The sequence below is a fragment of the Aedes aegypti genome, chromosome 2, assembly GCF_002204515.2.
Source record: "Aedes aegypti strain LVP_AGWG chromosome 2, AaegL5.0 Primary Assembly, whole genome shotgun sequence".
NCBI classification, from domain to species: domain Eukaryota; kingdom Metazoa; phylum Arthropoda; class Insecta; order Diptera; family Culicidae; genus Aedes; species Aedes aegypti.
The window spans coordinates 129,380,038-129,403,524 of NC_035108.1; the positions used below are offsets into that span (position 1 = coordinate 129,380,038).

The following is a 23,487-nucleotide window of genomic DNA, read 5'->3' on the forward strand; positions in this document are numbered from 1 at the left end:
ACCTATTTACTATTTGACGAGTTCATTTTTATTTGAAAAACGTTTCAAGACAAACTAATGTAACGCAGAGAATGTTATTCTGAAATGGCTCAGGTGACCACAATTGCTTTTTCAGTATAACAAAGTTCCATTTAAACAAAAGAAATCCATTTTAAGACTTTCCTCGTTCAACTCTTGTTTGGAGCGGAATCACTGTTACCCCTGTTGTTAATGATTTCGAAAAATGAAAGATGCAATGTTTGTTGTAATTTTCTTATTTTTTTATTCCACATCGCGTGTAAAAACATCATTTCAGAATACGATTTGCGCTGTTTTTTATGGTAAAATATGTTGCTGATTGCTTTTTTAAACTTTTCCCTAGTATATCAAAATTGTATTATTCTACTAAACGGCCGATTTAAAGCATGTCCTTTTAAGTAAAAACCTAACACTACCATAAGGCACACGGTTTCATATCCATGCCCATTTGGGCGATTGTCTGCGGAAGTTCCACAATGTCGGTTGTCCCTGATGGGGAACGTCCAGCTTTTTGGCCGAATCCCAATCGAACGGCTTGACCCGCTTTTTCTTGGCCGCGGCAACCGGGATGGCTTCCGCTTCAACTTCACCGTCATTTTCAACGCTACGCTTCACAGCCTGACCGTCAGTTAACGGATCGTACAGTGGTCCGGAATAAGCTTGGAAAATGCCCGTTCCATTGCTGGCGTTCGTCTCCACGAACAGTTTCATGTCGATGTTTCCGAACGCGGTGGGATGCTGCTGGTCCAAATCTCCACGGTATGCACTTTGGCGGATAAACTTCGCTAGACCCTCTAGATCGGTGATGTTGTTAAGGATTTTCTCCTGAATGGAATGTCGTTGCGAGTCAGTCCCATTGGTCTTCACTTGACCGATATCAGCTAGTTCCTGAAAATGGAATGAGAATAGCGTAAAAATCAGCGCAAATGAGCTACAGTCGAACAAAATTTACCTCGAAAGTAGGAATTCCAGTTCCCAACCAATATCCATCTCTCACGATTTTTTCAGTCATATCTTCAGCATGCAATCGTCCAGGCAGTTGATCGACCACCCAAAACAATCCTCCGTCACTGATCTTTCCTATCGAGGTCATCTTCCTTACAATTCCTTCGAAATCAACCTCTACATAGTCTGTGCTCTGTGCTTTCCTCATAGCCTTCGGATCGTCGTATTCTGCGTGACTCAACAGCATTTCTTCGACTTCAGCCGAATCGTCTAGCAGCTCGTTTTCACGGTTTAGCCGTGTCAGATCCACCAACAGCCATTGCTTGGCACCAGTAGAGGGGCTTCGTGCAAAATATTTGGACCAAACGCGACCACTATGAGCCAGCCGGTTACAAGCCATCACCCTAGGAGCCAAAGACACCGATCGCACCAAGTCGATCTTTGTCCAGAGATTCAAGTTGTCATTTTTGATCTTGATGCCACCAACTACCATTCGATGATGTTTGCCAGAGAGCATGTAAAAGTCGTCTAGCGATGCCAAAACTGCTGGATATCCAGTGAACACTATGTTCGTATTTGGAACAACTCGTTCAACAATTGATTCCTCCGCGAAATGGTAATTTAGCGTGTACTTCTTCATCATCCTCAACATTGAAGCATAACTACCATCGCTCGTATGCCCAAGTAAGATGTTCACTTTTCCAGTAACACTCTCCACCAATTTCAGCAGCATCATGCCCTTATTTGGCTCCACATGCATTCCGCTCTCACTATCCAAGAAATTCATGTAATATGCTTTCAGATCACGAATGTCTACTGCGCTGTTCATCAACAGAAAGTCCTCCATGGGAATCTCGTAATCCATTCGGGACCTGCGAACACCTTTGCGGAACCCGAACTCCAGACCATCCAACTGATCGAAGAACAACCCAATCTGGTACCAGTAGTGGTCGTTCTTTCCCTTCATATCGGCCATCTTCTTGACCGTCTCCACGTTAGTACTGATGATGCGTCGCAACCAATGGCAAAACTCCTCCGACTGATCATCTCTGTTGCACTCCGATTCGATGGTACTGAAAAATAATGGAAATTTATCAGTGAATTTACTAGGAAAGGAGCATTCTAACAAAACTACTCACTTTGACCAGTGCAGATAGATGTTGTTCCAGGTCAGGGTACCTTCGAGCATCCCTGCGGCAAATGCCTGGATGCTGTCCGGGTACTCGGGTTGCGATTCGAGCTCCAGCTGAGACCAGCCACTCTCCATAAGGCTGTGCTTGAAGCAGGCTCGAACCGCGCCTGGTGGAACCTCTCCCAGCTCTTCCCGTTGACCCCAGAATTCCACGCGGAAACCGGAGTTACGGGCCCAGTACGCGGTGGCACAGTACGTTCCGCTGTAGTTTGGCCTGTAGGGGTGAAGCAGAGGCGAACGGAAAAGAATTGTTAGGTTTGATTTAAATACACTGGTCCCACAGTTATGAATCATTTAAGGCTCTGCTCAAATTTGAAAAATTGTAGAGAGCAAAATAAACAATATTTGTTGATGAAATCAACCCAAGAAATATTTTTTTCTTTAAGAAAAGTTGCTCAGAGCTGTTTTATTACACTATTATTTGCTTAATAAATGAATTAGTTAAAATAAAACTATTATTAAAGCATTATTCGCCCGGAAATGGAGAATCCATTCAACAACAACCATTTTAATGACGTTATATAATACATGTTTATTCAATGATCTTACCTTGGCTGTTCAACAATAGTGACATTATAAGTGACAACTACAACGTTTATTAAACATTTTAACCACCAGGTTTCCATAGAACATACAGAAATGCTTGTTCAGCGTTTATTAAACAAGATTGAATGACATGTTATTTGTAAACTGTTGAAGAAAAGTTGTTGATGCCATGATTACTTATGATTACGAGTATAGAAAATAGTAGGCGTTATTCAGCATTAGCTCAACGGAAAAACATGCTGAACGCAGTCTGTTTTGGTGCTTTGTTCGACTAAAATGGATATCATATTTATTTATAGAATTGATTGTATAAACTCACCAAAAGAGGTTTCTTTAATGTTTCTTCAACATTTTTTTTTTGCTTGAAATAACAAAAATATTCATATTTATTTGTACAGTTTATTACACACTTAAACTTTATTACTAGGTACATAGAATTTGACACATTGGTATTAAATTTCAATTAATTAAACATTATTGTGATGCCGGGCCTCGAACCCAGAACCTTCCGATTTACAGGTGCATGCATCTCCACTGCTCTAACCAAGGTTACATACATCAGCAGGTTTGAAGCAGTACTTAAAGATACAATAAGATAATCGAACATTTCATTGAAAAAATGTGTTGTTCAAACATCGTCTAAGTATTTTGCTTGCCTTCGGTGTATATACACACCATTGTTGAACATTGTTTGTGAAAAAGTCTCAAAGGCAACTAATCAAAGCTATCATAATAGACGAATAACCCAAGAAACAATTTTGGGCGATTAATAAACATGTCTACTTAACTAGTGCTTTATAACAGCTGTGACTGTTGAACAAAAGTATATGCTGTATAAAGTGATGATCAAATGTTGCATACATTCTAAGAAGCACTTTAGTTCCTCACTTTCATGTTATTTCAAAAGCTAGTTGAACCAAGGTTGAAATAACGTTGATTGATAGTTTAGTTTGGATGTTTAATAGCTGCTCTATAATACTTGAAGATGAGCTGTTTCTATCCATTCAGATACTGTTGTTCAATATGTGACAAAAAGCTGATTGACAAGCTTTTCCAATGTTTACCAACATTTGTTTTGTCACTTTTTCTGCAATACTTACATGGCTCAGAACAGCAGTGAAGATAAATATATATTTGCTTTTAAATGCATTCGACTCAATGTATCATGATGCTCGTAATCAGAAAGCTCTTCAACATAAAAGTATTAACTTACTTGCAAAAAAAAAACTGCTGTTTAAGAACAGTTTCGCATATCTGTTTTATTTAGCTCTCAGTTGTTTATTAATTGTCTTAGGTGAAATGAAAATGAAACTATTATTCAGGCGTTATTCGCCCAGAAATGGAGAATCTATTCAATAACAACAGTTTTATTAACGTAATATGGTACATGTTTATTCAATGAACTTAACTCGGCCATTCAACATTACAGCAGATTCTACAATGCGTATTCAACATTAAAACCACCAATTATCCATCAAACATCCAGAAATGCTTATTCAGCGTCTGTCCAACAGGGTTGTATAACGAATAGTAATTAAATTGTTGAAGAAAAAAAATGGTTGTTGTTGAATAGATTCTCCATTTCTAGGCGAATAAGGCTTCAATAATAGTTTTCAAGTATTATAGAGAAGCTATTAAACAACCAAACTAAACTATCAATCAACGTTATTTCAATCTTGGTTCAACTAGCTTTTGAAATAACATGAAAGTGAAGAACTAAAGTGCTTCTTAGAATGTATGCAACATTTGATCATCACTTTATACAGCATATACTTTTGTTCAACAGTCACAGCTGTTATAAAGCACTAATTAAGCAGACATGTTTATTAATCGCCCAAAATTGTTTCTTGGGAATGCCAAATCGTAAAGTGGGGGATATACCTGCAGTTCATGCACAATGTTATAATTAAATTTGTTGAAAACATTTGAAATTTTCACTTATTTGAACATTGTTTTAAACCACAATTTATGAATCGGCAAAAAAATTGCCCACAAATATGAATCAATGTGAACACGATTTATGAATCAGTTGTTTACTTTCAATTATTTTGCAATCAAATGCTATATATTTCAAATGTTTATTAGAACACCGCCAACGTTGTCTGATTATATCCGGAGGTGAACCGGAACTAAGTATTTCAAGAATCTGAATGACATTGCATGATTTTTAATGTTGCAACTGAGTGGGCTGAACTAGTGATCATTGAATTTGTGGATTTATATGCTTCTGAAGCATGTTTATTTGAAAGATGGTGACAGGTAGTGTAATTACTAATTAGACAATCATTATATCTAGATTGCAGAACTCGTAAATGTTTGACCTTTCGACTGCCTTTACTGCAGTGATGAAAATTCACACGTTCGATTTGTGTGTTTAAAATTATCGATCGATTAATAAACGTCCTGTAACCGAGTGTTACAGGATTTTTAGAATTTTAATGTGTGCTTTATATGTTTTGATACTGTTACATTTCTTTGGTTAGTAGGTGTTGGGTTAGTAGGGTTATTTAAATGTAAATTGATAAAAATTGTATGTTGATTAGTAGGGTTAGTCATTTCAAATTCAAAAATTGTTAAAGCATTACAAAGTAGAGTGGGTACAAGTGGGAGACATATTGCATAACTGAGTGGGTACAACAACATACATATTCGGCGGGCGTAGAATATCATACAAAAGGGGTGGTAACAATGCACGTCTCATAATAGGAGAGATTGTAAGGATTGAGGAGCAAAATTAATTCGCCATCTCTCACTTAAGTTCTGGCGTTCGTGTGCTTCGGATCGTAAAATTGAAAATTAAAAGTGTCCTTACGTTGTAAGTCAAGTGAGTGGTGAAGTGAAACGGGTGATATTAAGTGTTCGATCAGGTAGGACTGCACTCCTCAATGCCTGTATAACTTTCTCCCTAACACTATTTAAGCTAGACTAGAATATGACTAGTAAAGCAATTTTCTAAAACCCATCCCCGTTGCCCTCACAGGACCTTTTGTGGTACCTTAAGGTACACCGCCATTTTGAATTCCAACGAAAGTTGGTGAAGCACACGATTCGGCATAGTGGCCCTTAGTTGGCCATTACGCCTAACCGAAAAAGATTAGTGCCGCTCTGGTCTTGCGAGGCCATAATCATCAAGGAGCGATTCCTCGGGCCCAAAGGTGCTCTAACCGTAAAGGAGGACCTCTCTCGGCAGAGTCAATCCGGCCTTGTCCTGGGCTCTGTCGATGCTTGCCAAAGAGAGAAGACGCCAGGGAGACAAGTAGATCGCACTATTCCGTCAAGCCGATCTACTCACCGATCCACCAGTCAATTTTCCGACCACCACTACCGCCATCACCCTGCTGGGAAATCCGCCGGAGGGCCAATCCAGCCGGCCCGCAGAGACATCGTCGGCGAGCGCTCGTCCATCGGCATCGAGACATCAGCATCACCAACGGTACCGGTACGTGTCCCAAAACTTTCTACACCCACTCTACACCCACAATTGCAATAAATTTTCAATAAATTCAACCCACACCCCATTTACAATAGAATTTCAATAAATGCCATTAGTTTCCTCAAATTACACCTTTTTAAAATCCCATAACCCAAGTAAGGTGACAGTATCTGCACGTTGGTCGTGAAGCCCCTCCGATTGCCCGGTAGTAAGCCGACCTTGAGACCCAGCTCGAGGGGTCCCTTGCTACTGAGAGTTTCCCGCGAGCTTTGCTAGGGTAAAAGTCCATATCGAATTGCTGTGATTTTCTTGCAAACTTTGTGTGTGTTACACAATAAATTCCTTTGTTTTGGTTCATGGATGATTCATCAATCGATTACAGGGATTCCAAAATTTGTCCACATAAGTTTCCGAAGCTTTCCCTTCAGATTTGTATGCGTCAAGATCATCACCCAACACGGATTCAGTGTGTTTTGCTTATGGTTAGCTTGTGTCATGATCATTATGTTCAAGTTGGTCAATTAATCGATTTGCGCAATGAGTTTGTTATGTCGAAATCAATGAGCTTTGCTATCGATTTCCATGTTCAAAACTTCTAAATTGTTTGTGATCAACCCATAGCAAACTATACTGTGGTTGGACCTCGTGTCGAACAACAGTCATCATCATTCTTCCAATGAGAAGAAGCAAATTTTGAAGCTGAATGTGTTATATGAAAATTTGTGAATCCGATTTTTCTTTTATGAGTAAAGTTGTCCGATGTTTTTATTTTTTTTTAATGTGAATATCTTTCACTTCTCCATGCGTCTGATAAAAGAGCCAACAGTTAAGCCTGGAAGTTGATCTAATAAAAACTTACGTGCAACAAAGGTGATCATAAAAATGACAAACAATTGGTATTGATATCAATCAGAGAGGATGCAAACCAGTTCTTTTCTTTTCCACTCGTTGCTTTTGGTCCTTCTTCAGAAACGATACCCCGTTTTTATGGCGAAATAATGGAGAACCTATCAGGTGTAACTAAAGAAAATGTTTACATTTTTGACATCTATTCTGTTTCTCTTTGTTCCTCACATATTCAGGATTTTTTATTAATTTAAAAATTATTCAACATAATTATCTTTGAAGCCTTACAAAAAACGTCCTTAATTTTAATAGCCATATAAGACTATAAGCCCCCTAAATAACTTTTTTTTAAAGAATTTGTTTCTTTTTTTCAAAATCATGGAAATTCATTTGTATGTTCAAGTTTCTTTTCCACAAAAAAATTCCGTAGTTTATGAACGGTCCCAAACCACTTTTGCTGTCCCGTAACAAAATTTTACATTGAAAATTACTTGAAACTTAGAATCTTTTTTAAAAATACTAAGCACTAGTAGTTTGAACACTGATTCATAAACTGTGACTGGGGTGTATATTTCCCACAATTTATTGATCAAGTATTTTACTCAAAAATCTTAGCCAAATCCGTATAAAGACGCATTTATCTCTCATAGCTATGTTTTTTGAATCTGTAAAAGTTGTATGGGGCTTAATCTCTCAAAAAAAAATCTTTGAAACAAACTGTAAAACGTCGTTTCTAGCTAAGCGTCAAACGCCACACGGCTTACAAAGTTGGCCAAAAATACAGCCGAAATAGCTACAAAAATAATTTAGTGATATTGTTGGTTCATATCGCGATCAAGAGCTTTTTTATTGAGATAAGAAGGCTTGAAATGGCTGAACACTACGTGTTGCTTATCAGTAAAAATAATTCTGTGATGTTTTGTGATAAGTTTGATAATAATTTTGTCTTCTTAAATCAGCTGATTCATAAATTGTGGGTGATTCAACTGCGTGGGGTTACTGTATCTTCAATAAGATCTTGGAATTCTTCCATAGTTTCCCAAACAACATCATTTATGTCTCCCGTTCTATTTAATTAAAAAGATTGTTTGGTAATTATTTAATTGCTCTCAACATTACTTCAGTAAACTTCTATAATATTTTTGAAAGATAAGTTAAAAAAAAAAGTTTCTAAAAAAATACTCAAAGTAGAATTAGAATTTAATTAAGAATGTATAAATTTGAAGGGAAGATTATTAAAGAAATAAGTGGAGTAGTTTCGGGAAAAATCAAGGTCATCTATATTACAAAGTGAATGTTGAATAATGAATTTAAAAAGTCTATGGCAAATCTTTACGAATTCAATTAAAAATTCTTATTAGATTATTTGATAAAATGGAAACTTGGCGGATGTCCACGATCTCATAGCGGAATCTCATTGACCTTCTTAACAAATTTCTAAACCGATTCTTAGTGGTTTCCAGGTAAAATTTTCATTCAGGTTTTAACAAATTATTTAACTGATCATGCACGTGTTCTTTGGAAAACTCTAAGAGAGATTCCTGAAGAATTCTTTGTGAGATATTTGGCAAATCCCAGAACTAGTATGTATTCCATTCTATCCCTTATCATCTTCTGCATATATCTAGGCTGATATTTGATAAAGTAAAACAACATATAGAAGCATTGTCTTGGCTGATTACGAATGTGATTTTTGATTAATTTCTAGGAAGACAGATCTTGAACATATCTTCAATCCTTGAAAAAATCAAATAAAATTTAAAGTGATATGCATGATTAACAACATTCTCATGAAATGCTCATCAAACCAATTATTGGAATGATTTTTGTCAAATTGCATGTGAGATTATATTTAAGTTTCTTAATAGACATCAAACCACATTCATGAAAATGTTGTGCATCAGGCTTTTGGTGAATATCTGGTGTGACTTGTCTTTTGTTATTTGACAAAGTCCTTGTGCAGTCATTGATTATGATTGAACATAGTACATTCTTGTCAATATTTCTTTTATAGTTGGTTCCTTGACACTCTTTAGGGGACGACGAGGCATTGTTTCGGAAATTTAGATAGTTTGATGGTATTGTAAGTTTTGGCCACTTTCCTTTTTCCTGATGCGGTATAAAACTCTTGTCCCGGAAGCTGCTTGATATCCGCCTTCATATAAGCTTCGTGAGAGAATGTCAGATTCTATAGCTACGCGAGCAAAATTTGACACGCTGTTCCTCTTACTTGGACATTATTTTGGAAACTGGAGAGCAAAAGGTGAAAGCTAATCATTGCAACCATTGTTTATACACTCAACGTTCAATTCAAGCATTTCAGATTATTTTTAATGCATTTTACGAAAAAAAACATCAATTTGAAGTTGACCAATTTTTGCGTGTTCCAGTCTTTATTAATCCCGGCAAACCTCGTCTTGCTATCAAGTAGGCTAATGATAAAAGGGCATGCACTTTCCCATACAAAATGACAGATTAATTTTCTCCTGTCTTTCCGACTTTTCCAGAATTTTTTTAATCTTTTTCTTTACGCAAACACATCGGAACCCTTAATGAATACAACAGTAAGAGAATTCAAAAAATGTCTTTCGAAGGCAAAGATTTTTGACTACGCTACATGAGTTTATGAAACTACTTTAAAAATGAACTGCTTAGAATCCCAGTAAACACACCATCGTTTATGATGAGATATAAGCGTACAAATGTGGATGCGATATACGTACATCTTGCATTCAGCCTTATGGCGTATGTACGTATATCGCCTCCATATTTGTACTCTTATGCGCTATTGTATACGAGTTTGTGTTTACTGGGATGCTACTTCTCAATCTCAACCAAGATGCTTAGTTTGAAAAATGACTTATTTAGAAGAATTTTGGCATGAAAACATAAATATCTCGAAAATTTTCAACAATTGGTCGGCGTTAAGTCAGAGTGGACCAAGTGACATTTTTCACATTTTGAGAAAAATGGGTTTAAAGTCTAACGCTCTGTAATTTTTGAACTCGTTTTAAATTTGGTTCAATATTTCTACACATCTTTGTGTTACTTTCAAACAATATAATGTGAAGCGATAATCATGAAAAAGCATAGTCCAAATCTCTCATAGAACGATTTTCTGATGGACTATGTGTGCTTGGTCCACTCTGACTGAACAATTTCTAGGAAAACAACAATCATTTAATGCTTGCATGGTCAAACTGGGTGCATATCTCTAAGAAAAACAGATTATCAAGACCCTTCGACACCAGTATCGTAAATTCTTAAATAATCCATATCGTCAATACCGAAATCAGTGGCATTACGATAGCTTGAAAATTAAGGTTGGCAGGGTTAGAGTATTGAAGGCTGGAAATATTCAAATATGTGTTCAGTCAGAGTGGACCAAGTGAAAATCTTGAGTACTGACCAAAATATACTGGTCAAATAAGCGGGTTCTAGCACATTCCATACATACACCATAGAACTACCATAAACTTCTATCGGACTCTGGAATTGACTAAAAAAAATGCAATAATCAATCAGTTTATTGCTTTTTAACACTTGGTCCATTCTGTCTGCACAGAAATTGTTGCAATATCTGACCACCCATCCAAATATGGTAAATGGTCAAAAAACAATATCAAATGCACCGAATTAAGTAATATTCATAAGTTTCTATTGATGGGTAAGTAGAAAAATCATTCGATGTCGAGAAATCTGACAAATCTCTTGAAATGTTTTTCATTACCTCGCATTCCTCAGCGCGCTGATTATTTTTGCTGATATGTTAATAAGCACTTGGTCCACTCTGACTGCACACTTTTATCGATTTTTATTGATCATTCAAAGTAAATTTGTTACTTATCTCTCGCAGTTTACAGCATTCTTAAAATCTGATCAAAGTGATACGGAGATAAGATAATTTCGCATCTAATGAGAGAACAATCCTATTTTTCCAAGTTTTGCACTTGGTCCTCTCTGACTTAACGCTGACCAATTCCTCAAAGAACTATAAACAATTTGTCTCTTATCTGGGGGTCAATAATTCCACCAAAACTAGTCAAGAAGAAAGTTTTGCAAATGTTGGAATCGAATCACCGTTTATCAGATATATTTTCCTAAATTCGGTGGTTTTCCTTCGATACTTACTCTACAAAAGAGGGTGTGTCATTACTAGCATTGTGCAGCTTTTTTTTTCAAATCGTACAGCATTAAAATCTGCAACCCCAGCAACACACATGTTATAATGAGGTATTATCAACTGATATATGACCAAAACTTGTCATATATAAGTTGATAATAAACAATTATAACATGTGTGTTACTCGGAATATGAATGCAAATTTCACTCCATAGTTTGGTATTCGCCACATGCATCGTCGATAAAAAGGTCTATTTTCATGAAAAGAATGTACTCATGTCAAATATCAGTAATATCCCTGTGACTACTGACATTTGTCCTTTTCGACGATTCTGACGCCGAATGTTGGCGCGGAAACAAAAAAGGTTTCAATACCGCACGCTTCAACATAATCCATTTCCGAAATTTTTAATTAATCCATTTCGTTCGCAAAACAAAAAATCGCAACACTGAACTGGCACTGAACCGAATAGCGCCTTTCGCTTTTTTACTTGCGCTGCTTTTCGAATACATTAAACATAATGGGTGGTATGAATATAAAGCGTTTTACTTTTCTACATGTGACATCTACTCATGAATAAAATTCACAAAGTTTACTACACTTCTGGTTTGAATAAAAAACTTTTCGAACATATATTACATACTACTTTCGATAAAGAGGTTTTTCTACAAACGGGTAGCAGTGAACTGTCAACTGATGCTGCACGTAAAGAAAATTCCGTTCAGAGTTCAGCGTAAAATAAAAAAAAATCATGCATATAAAGAGAATGTCAATTTTGTCGCTAATTTACACGACAAACCATGTGAAAATATGAATATTATTACATCCCCGCTATAGATCGCGCAATCGAGCATGGACACAAATTCATGTAGGTTAAGTAATTTTACACAATTTGTAGTGTAAATTTGCGATAAATCTGGTATTTTCTTTATGAGCATGTGAATTTTATGATGATTTGACATCAAAGATTTTTCTGAGAATTTTGGAAGCTTAGCTAGAAATCTGTATCTTACGAAGAGATCTTGAGATTACACCAACATTAAATTATTAAATTTCTTGATTTTTTTGGTTTCCAGAACTGAGATTCTGATGGTAAATCCGAAAAACTCATAGATTCTTTCGGAAATACCTTCTCAAAGATACCAAAATAATATAAAAAAAATCAATAACCGAATCATACATCAAATTTTTGTTGTCTATCGTAATCCCAGAACTTCTTCAGATATTTTGAAATTCCAAACAAAAATCCAAGAACTTTGGATGGCACAATACTCAGGTAAAGTTCAGTATTACTTTAAAAATACCTGAATTCCCATAGACATTCAAAAATTCCTATGAAACAACATAATTATCCTAATGTCAAAATTCAAGCGAAAATTCCAAATTCCTGCGATTATTTTACGGGAATCTCAACATTCATTTTGAAATCTCATTTTTTAATGGAAATACCTTTCGGAATATCATAGCTGACATTATTTTCCCATGATTTTTACTCAAAAATAAATTATTCTATTAACTCAAGAGCGGTCGCGCATTCAACCATTGCCGACACCACCTCGCTCGAGCTGTGTATGAAAAGCGAACTTTTTTAAGGGTGCGTGTACTCAGTACACGCATGCGACCGATCTTGGGTTAAACCATCTTAAAGCATGAATAGCAACCTCGGAGGCTAACTACCAATAGTTTTGTAGTAAATGCTAATTTCATTCATACCCACGCGTTGTTTGTAGTATGTTCGGAAGGTGTAGAAAGGAAAATGACACAAACATGTACCAATCGTGTTCTACATGTAGCATTTACTACAGATAATGTCGTAAACTCAACTTTACTACATTTTATTCATACCGCCTATGGATCATCTTATCAAAGACGAAATGTTGCGACTACTAAGTCTCTATTCGTCTCTGATCTGATGCTCTAAGCAGTGCACTACTTCCAATACCTACCATACAGGGAAGGCTGCGCTAGTGAAAAAGCGGAAGGCGTGTTTCGGTTTAATGCCAGCAGAACTAAATGCATCCCATTCAGCTCTGTTATACTGGGGCTATACACTGTATTGATTTTGTATGAAAATTTGACGTTTACTGGCCTTGCTATCTACCAATTTCCTAAAGTAGGCATAGAAGGGGTTCTTCGAAAAAGGGATAACAAATAGGGCTATCAGGGTATTGAATTGAGCAGGTCCATTTATTACGTAACGCTAGAATAAATAATTTTCGATACCCTCCCCCGATCAGCAACGCTTTTTGTATACAAATATTTCAATTTTTGTATGAGTCGTAACGCTTCGGCCTCCCAAAAAGATTATTCCTATGAGTTAAAATAGCATCTCCACCAGCTAGATGCTGACTAAAAGAAACGAAAAAGTTTTGATCTATTCCTATTTCAATTATTAGAAATTAAATGTATTTGGATGACCACGAATCCATTACAAAAAGTAGACTAATCATTTTTTTATTTATAAATTTTGTAACCGAAAAATTTATATAAGATTATAAGCTGTCCCGTAAATCCTTAATAAGTTTCTAAAATTGGTAGCTGTTCATAAACTTCAGCTGAATTTGCTCCATGAATTTCTTAACAACCAGCTTCACACAATACTTCTTAGTTTTATAGAGAAATTTCCTTATTTTTTCTGCGCAGACCATATCTTGAAGGTTCTTTTATCTTTCAACACGAAATAACCATAATGAAATTTGTTAAAGAGTCTCAGATATTTTACCAGTTTTTAGCAAGATGTTTGAAATGTTTCAGTCAATTTTGAGCAAGCACTCAAGGAAATTACCTCAACATCTCCTCCCAGAATTATTTCTGGATTAAATCCACCATATCTTTAACTAAATACCTATCCAATCATATTTTTCAAGGATTCCCATTTAAGATATTTCTTTGTGAAAGACAACAACCGCTGCCGAAGCTTGAGGACATCCAATCTGTTTCGTTCTAGGGAATGCCAGACTTTCAAGCTACATATCGAAACCTTTGATGTTCAAATGCAGCAAATAATACGGGGCTTACAATAATACTGGGCATAGAGTAACATCGCATTTGCCATGCGATATACGAATACGAAAATGGAAAGCTTTGGCAAATAAAGCTCTTAGTTAATAACTATGGAAGTGCTCATAAAAACACTCAGCTTAGAAGAGGACTCTGTCCCAGTGGGGACGTAAGACAATAAGAAGAATTCCCAACAGTGACTCCAATGGATAAATTTAACAATAGAATTACAGTTCAACTCACCTATCCATATCAGCGATGAAGAACGCCCCGAACGCCAGCATGAAAGCACCTGCAAGAATGTAGGTACTTATCCGCGTTTTATACCACGATGCACCGACTACTTTCAACATGACTGCTATTTTGGCTAGAACTTTTGAACACAATAAGGTGTAATCAACTAAACGATTCTTCTCTTTCGTTCACGGGAAACACTAGTTTCGTTAGAAATTAAAGCTACTTTCTTCACAGATACACTCCACTCTCGTCGTACTCTTTCTATTGCGCGCACTTTCTTCACCAACTGCAACTGCACACCTCTCGCGCTCGTTGTAGATTCAATTGCAAGGACGGATCACAATTTGAACTTTCGTCGCACTTAACAAGATGGTACTAACTACTAAACGCCAATTGCACCGGGAGTGGCGGGAGCTAGGCCTGGCTATAGTTGAGGTCCGAGATCACCAGCCCCAGGCCGTTGAACAGGTGCAGCAGAATCGTGGAGACCTCGAAGTAGAGGTAGCAAAACTGGACGGCCAATCCTGCCGGGGCCAGGCCTTCGATGCTCTGGGCTGCCTTGCCGGACGCCAAGTTGTACGGAGTAGAACTCCCGTCGACTACTCTCATTGGAATGCGTTTGCGGAGCGGTGAATGCCCGGGAGCAAATTAATGGTGATGCTGGGTGAGGGAACCGTCGTCGTCGCACGGTACTGTGATGTATTCCGAGTGGGCACCAGGATGGCCGATGCGCCTTGCGATTCAAAAGTGTGTGGAAACTGTAGCGACTGGCGCTGCTGAATTCGAACGCTTTGCGGATGCGTCCGGCAAAGAATATTCCTGGAAATGATAAGAAATAACGATTGAGTCAGTAGGTCGCTGATGACTACAATTTTGATCGATAAAAGGTGACGATAGTGACAAAACATTCAAGGCATTCAACATCCATGTTGATGGCGGAGTAGGTGTTAAGTGGCGGTTAGATACCGAATATGTTATATCATGACAGAAACCTATTGAGGCTGCGTAAAAGTACACATGCTGAAAATGAGCTTTCCAATAATGAGTCAGCGAATACAGAACCAGATAAACATTTTTCAAAAGCAGTGATTCCTAATCAATGTTGTCATACAACTTGATCGTCATCATGTCTAGTGCTGTGGCGTTGCAATTGCCCAGGTTGGCCCCTAATTTTCAGGGGACTAAACTTGATAGACACCCTTGGCGAAATTTTGAAAGAAACATATCTAATAAGAGTGCTCAATCAGCAAATTTGCAAAAAAAACCTCTTTCAAATGCTTGTATTTCATAGTTATCATGTAATCTTTGTGACACGAAGCCAAACTTTTTTTTTATTTTTGGATTAAATTTAGAAATTTTACAAAGACGAAAGAAATGTTCAAATTTACCAACGCATGGCGTTTCAAAATTAAATACCCACTTGGAATATTTGTCGTATAACAATATTTTACCATTATTTAACCAAAGTTTCTTACCTCAAAATTATAGATTCAAGGCTTTTGGGAGATGTTTTGAAGCTAGTTGTGCTAGTTTCAGGGTGTTATTGGTCGAAACCTGTTCAGTTGTGCTGGTTGGGCTGTTTAATGGTCTAAATATAGGTATTTTAACCGATCACGGAGAGTTGTTCATCGGTTTTGAATGATTTGGATGAATAAATATCTGTGGTGTCTTGATTTTCTTGATTTTTTGTACAGATAAGACCTTCGCAAACCCTCCCAAAAATGAAAATTGATGGGTTCTTGATTTTTTTGCACAAATTAGACAACACATCACAAATGAGTAAACCTTCAATAAATATAAAGAGTTTTTTGAATGAATCTCATAATTCAATATCGTAAAACAGCACAACTAACTTTGATCAATAAATACCATAAAACTATCACAAAACACTCAAAAACTCAAATTTTGAACAATTAAAATCAACATTTTTTATAAGAAAATGTTGACAAAGTTAGAGTAAAATTTTGCAAAGTGGGTATTTTGACACATTTTGGACTGGTACGTCTTGGCGACCTTGCCCTGTGTTGCACAAGTTGTAAGTCAACTGAAGTATAAATCTTCCAACGGATTTGTTTCCCAATTTCCGCTGACTGTACATTACAATTACAAAAGATATCTATTATGTAAATTTGATATAAATAACGTTGAAAATATAATGCTGAAACCAACCCAGAAGTTTAGAGAGTTGTGAATTGAGGATTCCTAACAGAATGTCTGGGAATGATCAAAACAAATATAAATCATTTTATATTTGATTTGTCTATTGCAATGTTTTGTTAACATCTTGGATAGATTTTATTACTGTTCCTAAAACATTTAAAAAATTTCGCCACTACGAATCCAATTAGAGATGGGCGACTCACTCAAGAATCATCAAGAAAAGTCAACTCTCGAACATGGGTGAATGCATCACGGTTCTTTCCAAAAGAGCAACGATTCAATAACATCTCAATTTTTGGAAGTGGGCTTAAATTAATAAACCAGTGATCATATTTTTGTGTTTTGTGTTTTGTGATAAGTCATAGACAAGTGCATCCAACATGTATAAATAATTAAAGAAGTTATATGAAATTTGTTTCAATAATAAACAATGACATTTTTAATTCTTATGCGAACAATAAGATCCTGCTTTGATTCTACCAAATGAGTCACTGAATTGATCAAAAGAATGGATTGCTACTGATTACTTATGTGAGTGAGTAATTTCGGATTCGCTCCCATATCTGGGACAAATTACCCATCTCTAATCCCAAAGCACTAGGAGGGTTAAACCACGCATTTTCGGTTATTTGACAGGCTGTTGAACTTGAACAAAAGTTGCTAATTGATAAGTTTAACAGCCAAATTTGTCAAACACAACTCCACTGAATCACAGGCTGATTCCCAACAAATGAGAGTTCTGTATCACGATACATCCCTAACTCGATGGTCCCTTCGATATCGAGTTAGGGAGAGTTGGCTGTAGTTGTTATAACTCTTGAGATTCACGTTAACCTAAGCAAGATTCTCGAAAAATCTCAGGCAAGATTATTGAAGGATCTTTAGCAGAGTAACACGGAATTATAAACAGGAAAGAAGCACAGGTACAAGAAATCTTGGACAAAATTTTACATTACTTTTGATATCATTGTGTTAGAAAACTATAATGATTTCTCATACAAATCCGTGCAAGATTCTTTGAAAATCCTGGTTGACATAATCATATTGTCTTTAGGCAGTAAATCTCACTAATATAGATAACAAAAACAATAATAATACTAATGATACTAATAATAATATGGTCCTTGAACGATTATCCAAAAATCTTAACCAAGATTTTGTCGGAGTCCTGAAATTGATTAACATAGAATCATGATAGGGTTTTTTTCCTAATTCATTGCAGGGTTCTCAAAGACATTTATAATATATTACTTCAGTTCAGAAGAAATGTTTTCCACTAATCGATTTCGTCACCGTAGAGCTCCAACTTGACATAACATAATTTTGAGTTATCAAGTTGTAGCATTTGTAGGACGCTTTGTCCTTAATGCAATTTTGAAATTATTGATTATTCTCTAACAAATTCCTATTTCATTCTAACTGACTATTTTTTGAGGCATTTTTTTTATCATTTTGGCCACTTCGATTTTTTAACGGAAATTTTTAACATTAACATTTATTATTGGAAGATTTCTTCAGGAAAATTGTAAATAATGTTGAAAATTCCGTTTTCTTTTATAGATGAAAATTATTTTGAAAGAATTGACCTTTTTATTATTATTGGACAATGGTGTTGGATTTTTTTTGCAAACAATTAGTTTGAAAATATCTTGAATAATTCCTGGAGGATTCAATTGCTGATTCTTCAAATCTGGACAAACATTTGAAAAGGGAACAAGAGGTCTTGAGCCTTTTTTCAGAAACATTGCTGTCCCGCCCACGAAAACTAACGCCACTATCAGAAAGATTGGTGTTAGCTCTTCCCAATAGTGGTATTGGTGAGTATGATCGAGGTGAAATGGGCTCAACAGCGGCTTGCAAAGCCAATCACAAAAGAGCCGATGCAGAGACATATCAGCTTCGGGCTGAAAGTCTTTTTAAGTACTACACAGTGAACCTATTGACTACAATATAGCTGAATGAACTTATATCAGATTGTTAAATTATTTTTATTTATAACAAAATTGAAATTCATTGTCAAAAACGAACTTTTACCCCACCGTTCTTAATAAGTCCAAAACTTCAATTCGGAATATATTGATGTTATTGAAACAAAAATATTGAAACCGGTCATGAAGTAATGTTTTCATATAAATACGCACTAGATTTTAATCGGAGATTTTGTGAAAATATGCTTAATGTTAATATAGTCAATAATAAACAGTTTTTCTTTATTAAATAAGAGTTTAAATTTTGATAATTTTCTTGCGCAATCAATCATATTTCGCTGAATTGAAATAAAATAAGTACATCTAAGGCTACTTTTAACGTGTTCCGTGATTTTAACTTTTTCGCTAATTTGAATTGTTGACCCACTATGGGCTAAAACGGGGTTTGAACGTCTTTTTTTGAATCTGAAAATAAAGGTAGAGCTTTCCATACTGAAAAAGTAGGTGTTGAAACAATAATGCTTAAAGTAAGAAGCTAGCCTTCTCATACAAATGGTCATAATTTCCTAGTTAATTTCCGCATGCCGTATCCAATAGGGTAAAGACTCTTTATTTCGTCCATAACCGCCAACAGTTGGCGCCAGCGGCAAAAAATAAAGACAACAACCTTTCGAACATTCAGTTTCTCTCACTGGTCGCCGAGCAGTGACACTGATGTTTGTATTCCACTCACTGATCACGCTACGTTGGATTCTCAAATTTCTCAAACTTCCAACACAAGTGCATGGGAGAATGGTAGTCGAGAGCTGTCAAAACGTAAGGAAAATAATGATAAACGTAAATTACTAGCAATTAGGAAACTAGATCGAAAAAGTAGAAATTAGAAATCAAGCGCAAGGTGAATAGATAACTTTTTGTTTTTAGTTCATCTTCCATGGTGCTTTCTTTGCTTCAAGATTTCGTTATTACTTTTTTTTAAAGAGCCATCTATTGACTTTTCAGTTTTGAATATTTCCCTATTAGCACTGCCACACAGATAACGCATTCTGCGTCTATTTATCTGCAAAAAACACAAACTTGAACATAAATCAAATTTTGCTGTAGCTTTTGTGGTTTCAAGTCGATATTGAAACTGTTATGCATTTGTTTTTCGATTTTAGTCAGCTTCTGGAAGAAAATTTTTCCATCTTCTGGAAGAAAATCTTTCCAGCTCCTGAAAGAAAAGATTTCCAGCTTCTGGAAGAGAAGCTCTCCATATTCTGGAAAAGAAGCTCTCCAGCTTTTGGAAGAGAAGTTTTCCAGCTTCTGAAATAGAAGATTTCCAGTTTCTACAAGAGAAGCCCTTCAGCTTTTGGAAGATAAGCATTTCAGCATCTTAAAGAGATGCCATTTTATTTCTAAAAGAGAAGGTTTCCAGCTTCTGAAAGAGAAGCTTTCCAACTTCTGTAAAAGATGCCATTCAGTTTCTAAGAAGCTTCTCTTCCAGAAGCTTTCCAGCTTCTAATTATTTAGATTATTTCTTCATAAAAACAATCAATAACTAATTACTGAGGTGTCCAATTGAATACGGCAGAGTTGTAGCTGACAAAAATATCAAACAGCATCAGCGTAGCTCTAACCTTCATGAGCCCTTCATTTTGGGTTGACACTCAGAAATTGATCTGTATTCGAATGAGCGATGAAGAGCAAAAATAATTTTTTGAACAACCCTAAAGGCCTATCTATGCCTATCGAAATTTGAACAAGCTTTCGTTTTTATTTTGTTCACGTTATAAAACAACAAATAACTATAATTCAACCTAATCTGAATCAATTTCTATAATCTTTAGAGTAAAAACCTCTCTCTTGAATAGCATTGAATGAACATTCATCAAATTTGTTTTGAGTTGAATTAGAAATCTCATAAAGATACTTTTGCTCCACTTTACTATATTCTAAATGTAAGTCACTTAAACATTACCATGATGTTTTTGAAAATTTCTTCTTATTTCTGGCGTTATCCCCTCACTGAAACAGAACTTGCTTCTCAACTAAGTGTTCTGAAGAGCACTTCCATAGTTATTGACTGAGAGCTTTCTATGCTAATTTACCCTAGGAGCCGAGAAAATTTGCAACCCGAAAGGATCCTAGATTTGAACCCACAACCCTCAGCTTAATCTTGCTGAATAGTTGTATGTATACCAATTCGATTATCTGGGCTCCTATAGCTCAGATTTTGAGCATTTCGGTGCCGAATTATTGATGAAGTCACTCTAAAATTTAAAAACGATTCCTTTTTCGGATTATTCTTTTATCTTGCATGTTTAGAAAGAAGATAAGTTTTGAATTTGGCTCTGAGACGTACTAATAGAGATTCGCCAAGGACGCCAAGAAGTAACACTACAGTTCTACACAAAAGGCGGGGCAGTCTATTGATCTTGAGCTAGATCATGAGTTTCTTTTCAGCAACTCAGAGCAACTCGACTCGTTCGTCGTTTTGTGCTCATAGCAACCGCAACTATTGGGTTGTTTGTTTAACAGTGATAAGTTTTCGTATCGAGTCATACGAAGCAGGGAATCCTGATCAGAGGTATTTTGCTGATTCAAAACATGTTTTTTTAGCTTTGCTTAACGGGCTATTACGAAACAAAGTTAGCAATTCTGTTTCAGTGACATAAAAACTTTGCCGCTAATTTACTATAAGCACTTTCCTCACACATAACTTTGATGTTAAAGTTTTGATAGTAAAGTGCATGCAGAGAATCAGGTTTACAATGACATAGGAAATTTCATTTGGTACTAAGATGTATACTGCTTCGCGACTAAAAATGGGTGAACCATCGTGCGAAGTTTGATTTTTTGATTAGCTTCGCCGCGTCGCGAGTCACTTTGCTATAGTGCACATCTATGCCCTCCGTCTTATGCATTATGTGCGCACTATTTAGAATCGAGTTGCGACGTGGCAAAGTTGGTCAAAAATCAAACTTCGCACGTTGGTTAACCTATTTTTCAACACGAAGCAGTATATTGTAATTAGATCTACAAACGAAATGAAAATAGGTAGTAAAACTACATTCCACTTCTTCGTAAAATCCCAATATAAATGAGAAATTCATTAGCCCACGATGCCGACTAAATCATTAGGACTAGCCTCATCATTTCAGATGCATGTCGCATTCTTGAACATTTTAACAATAAAATTCATTTTTCGTAACGACAATCGTTAGCAAATCCCAGACTTCTACCCGACATTTGTTGTAAACAGATGCAAGTTAGAAATAAATCCGTTTTGATTCATATTACGGACACTTAAGGCCTTAGTGAAGTATAACTCAGCATAGAGCCTACAAAATATATCATTCTGTATGATTTCTCAGCGTAATCGAGCGTCGGAAACCCCTAGCTTTTCAATGGTGGGTAAAGAATACACTTCCGCTAGTTGAAAAATTTTAAATAAATCGAAATGTGTGGCCTTTTCATGATTCTCATTCCAGACGCTTCCTCACTTTAGCCTCATAATCCGCACACTTTGATTCGAATTCTGGACAGCTCATGGAATCATTAATAGAAAAGTCAAACCATCAGTAGAAGTCGTCAAGCCACTAACGAGACGACAATGGTAGTTGGACATTATAAGTTTGCATAGATTTTCATGGAAAAAGCTTATTAAAACGAGCCTCGAAAGTGAGAACTTTTGAACAGCAAAAATTGAAACATTTCGTGTGAAATGTTTCCCATACAAAGTAGAGTGTCCGGAATTTGAAGCTGTCCGTAATATGATTCAAAACGGTAGCAGGAAAAGTGGATTTGCTGATTTCTGAAATAACTCAGAGTTTGCTCGATTCTCCTAGCCTGCTCAGAACAATGCTGTCCTCCCCTTGGTTCTATACAAATCTTGGATTTCTTTTTCAACCATCTTGGTTTCACAATAAATCCCATTCGCCAATCCAACAACTATTCGGGAACCACTGCATTTTAAGTGTCCTCCATAAGGTGTTTGCCTCGTGTTCGCAACCGCATCGACGATAATTTACGATAACACCCAGGGTAAACACAACGCCGTTTCAGATGGTGAAATAGCAACAGTCACAGAGAGCACCACATTTGATTGCAACAACGATAACACTTTCAAAGGAATGTCTGATGGCACCGAACCGTATTAGTTTCGCGCATATGACTCACTACAGCCACCCACTACAACTTTTGATCACGGGATTCCCGTCTGATCTCGCAATCGATCGCGGCTCGATTGATCATTTGCTAGCGTGTCTCACCAAGCTGGCACCTTCCTGATTTGGCAGTAGATAGCATCTTACTGCGTTCCCGTGGATGCTGATAAGAAACCAATTGCATGCTTTCGTCGTTTACAGAGCTGTTGTCGCCCTAGTTCTGATACCCACCTTGACAACGAGCGAAATCGATCGAATACGTTGATTGGTATTCAAAAAGGCTATGCTTTGCGCTTGCGTAACCAGATGCACTGTTAAAACGGGTTGTGGACGAACTCGCGTGACACTGCCGCCAATTTCCTCACGGTAGGTCACTTCCGCGCGCGTTGATCCAACCAAACAATCCGCGAATGATATAAGCTAATGGAATTGTACTACGTAAGCTCGGGGGTAGCACCTTTTTTTCTTCGAGCGTTAAGACTGCTGCGAACTGTTCGCTAGTGTGGTTTAAAATGAACTGAATGGTGGTGGAAACGTCTGGGCGATAAGCTCGAGTCGAAGCCGGGTGATCGTGGTGAATGCTTTACCAATACCTGCAGCGAGGGTAAACCATGGGCCGATGTGGTTGGTTATCTTGGCGCCCGAAGCAAGCAGTGTGTTTGTTTGGTTTTGTTTGAAATGAACATCGCTAGGCATAAGTCACTAACATAATAATGTGATGATGCAGGATTTTTTTCTAGAAAACTTGGGTTTTATTCTAGAAGGGATGGCTGGCATCTGAGGAAAGACATGGACTAGAAACTGTGAAGAAACAATGAAGCGATGGAAGTAAATCTCAATCCTGTAAGTTCCACTTTCAATTATTTTAAAGATGGTTGGAATTCTTATGAAACTAACATCAATAGTAATC

General features: G+C 36.6%; 1 protein-coding gene across 5 annotated transcripts in view; it reads right to left on the minus strand.

Annotated features, from left to right (window-relative positions):
* Positions 1 to 238: 238 nt before the first annotated feature.
* LOC5568743 (putative phospholipase B-like lamina ancestor) overlaps positions 239 to 23,487 on the minus strand; it is a 74,937-nt gene continuing 51,688 nt past the window's right edge. For 4 of the 5 annotated variants that reach the window (XM_021842355.1, XM_021842353.1, XM_021842354.1 and 1 more), the window contains 4 exons: positions 14,348 to 15,160; positions 2,103 to 2,369; positions 971 to 2,036; positions 239 to 906 (listed from right to left, as the gene is read on the minus strand). In XM_021842355.1, coding sequence (XP_021698047.1) covers positions 451 to 906; positions 971 to 2,036; positions 2,103 to 2,369; positions 14,348 to 14,457 — 1,899 coding nt within the window. In that variant the 5' untranslated portion in view covers positions 14,458 to 15,160 and the 3' untranslated portion in view covers positions 239 to 450. Of the gene's footprint in view, positions 907 to 970; positions 2,037 to 2,102; positions 2,370 to 14,347; positions 15,161 to 22,808; positions 23,094 to 23,487 lie in introns of those variants that run through there. The other variant, XM_001658072.2, reaches the window with a different exon arrangement.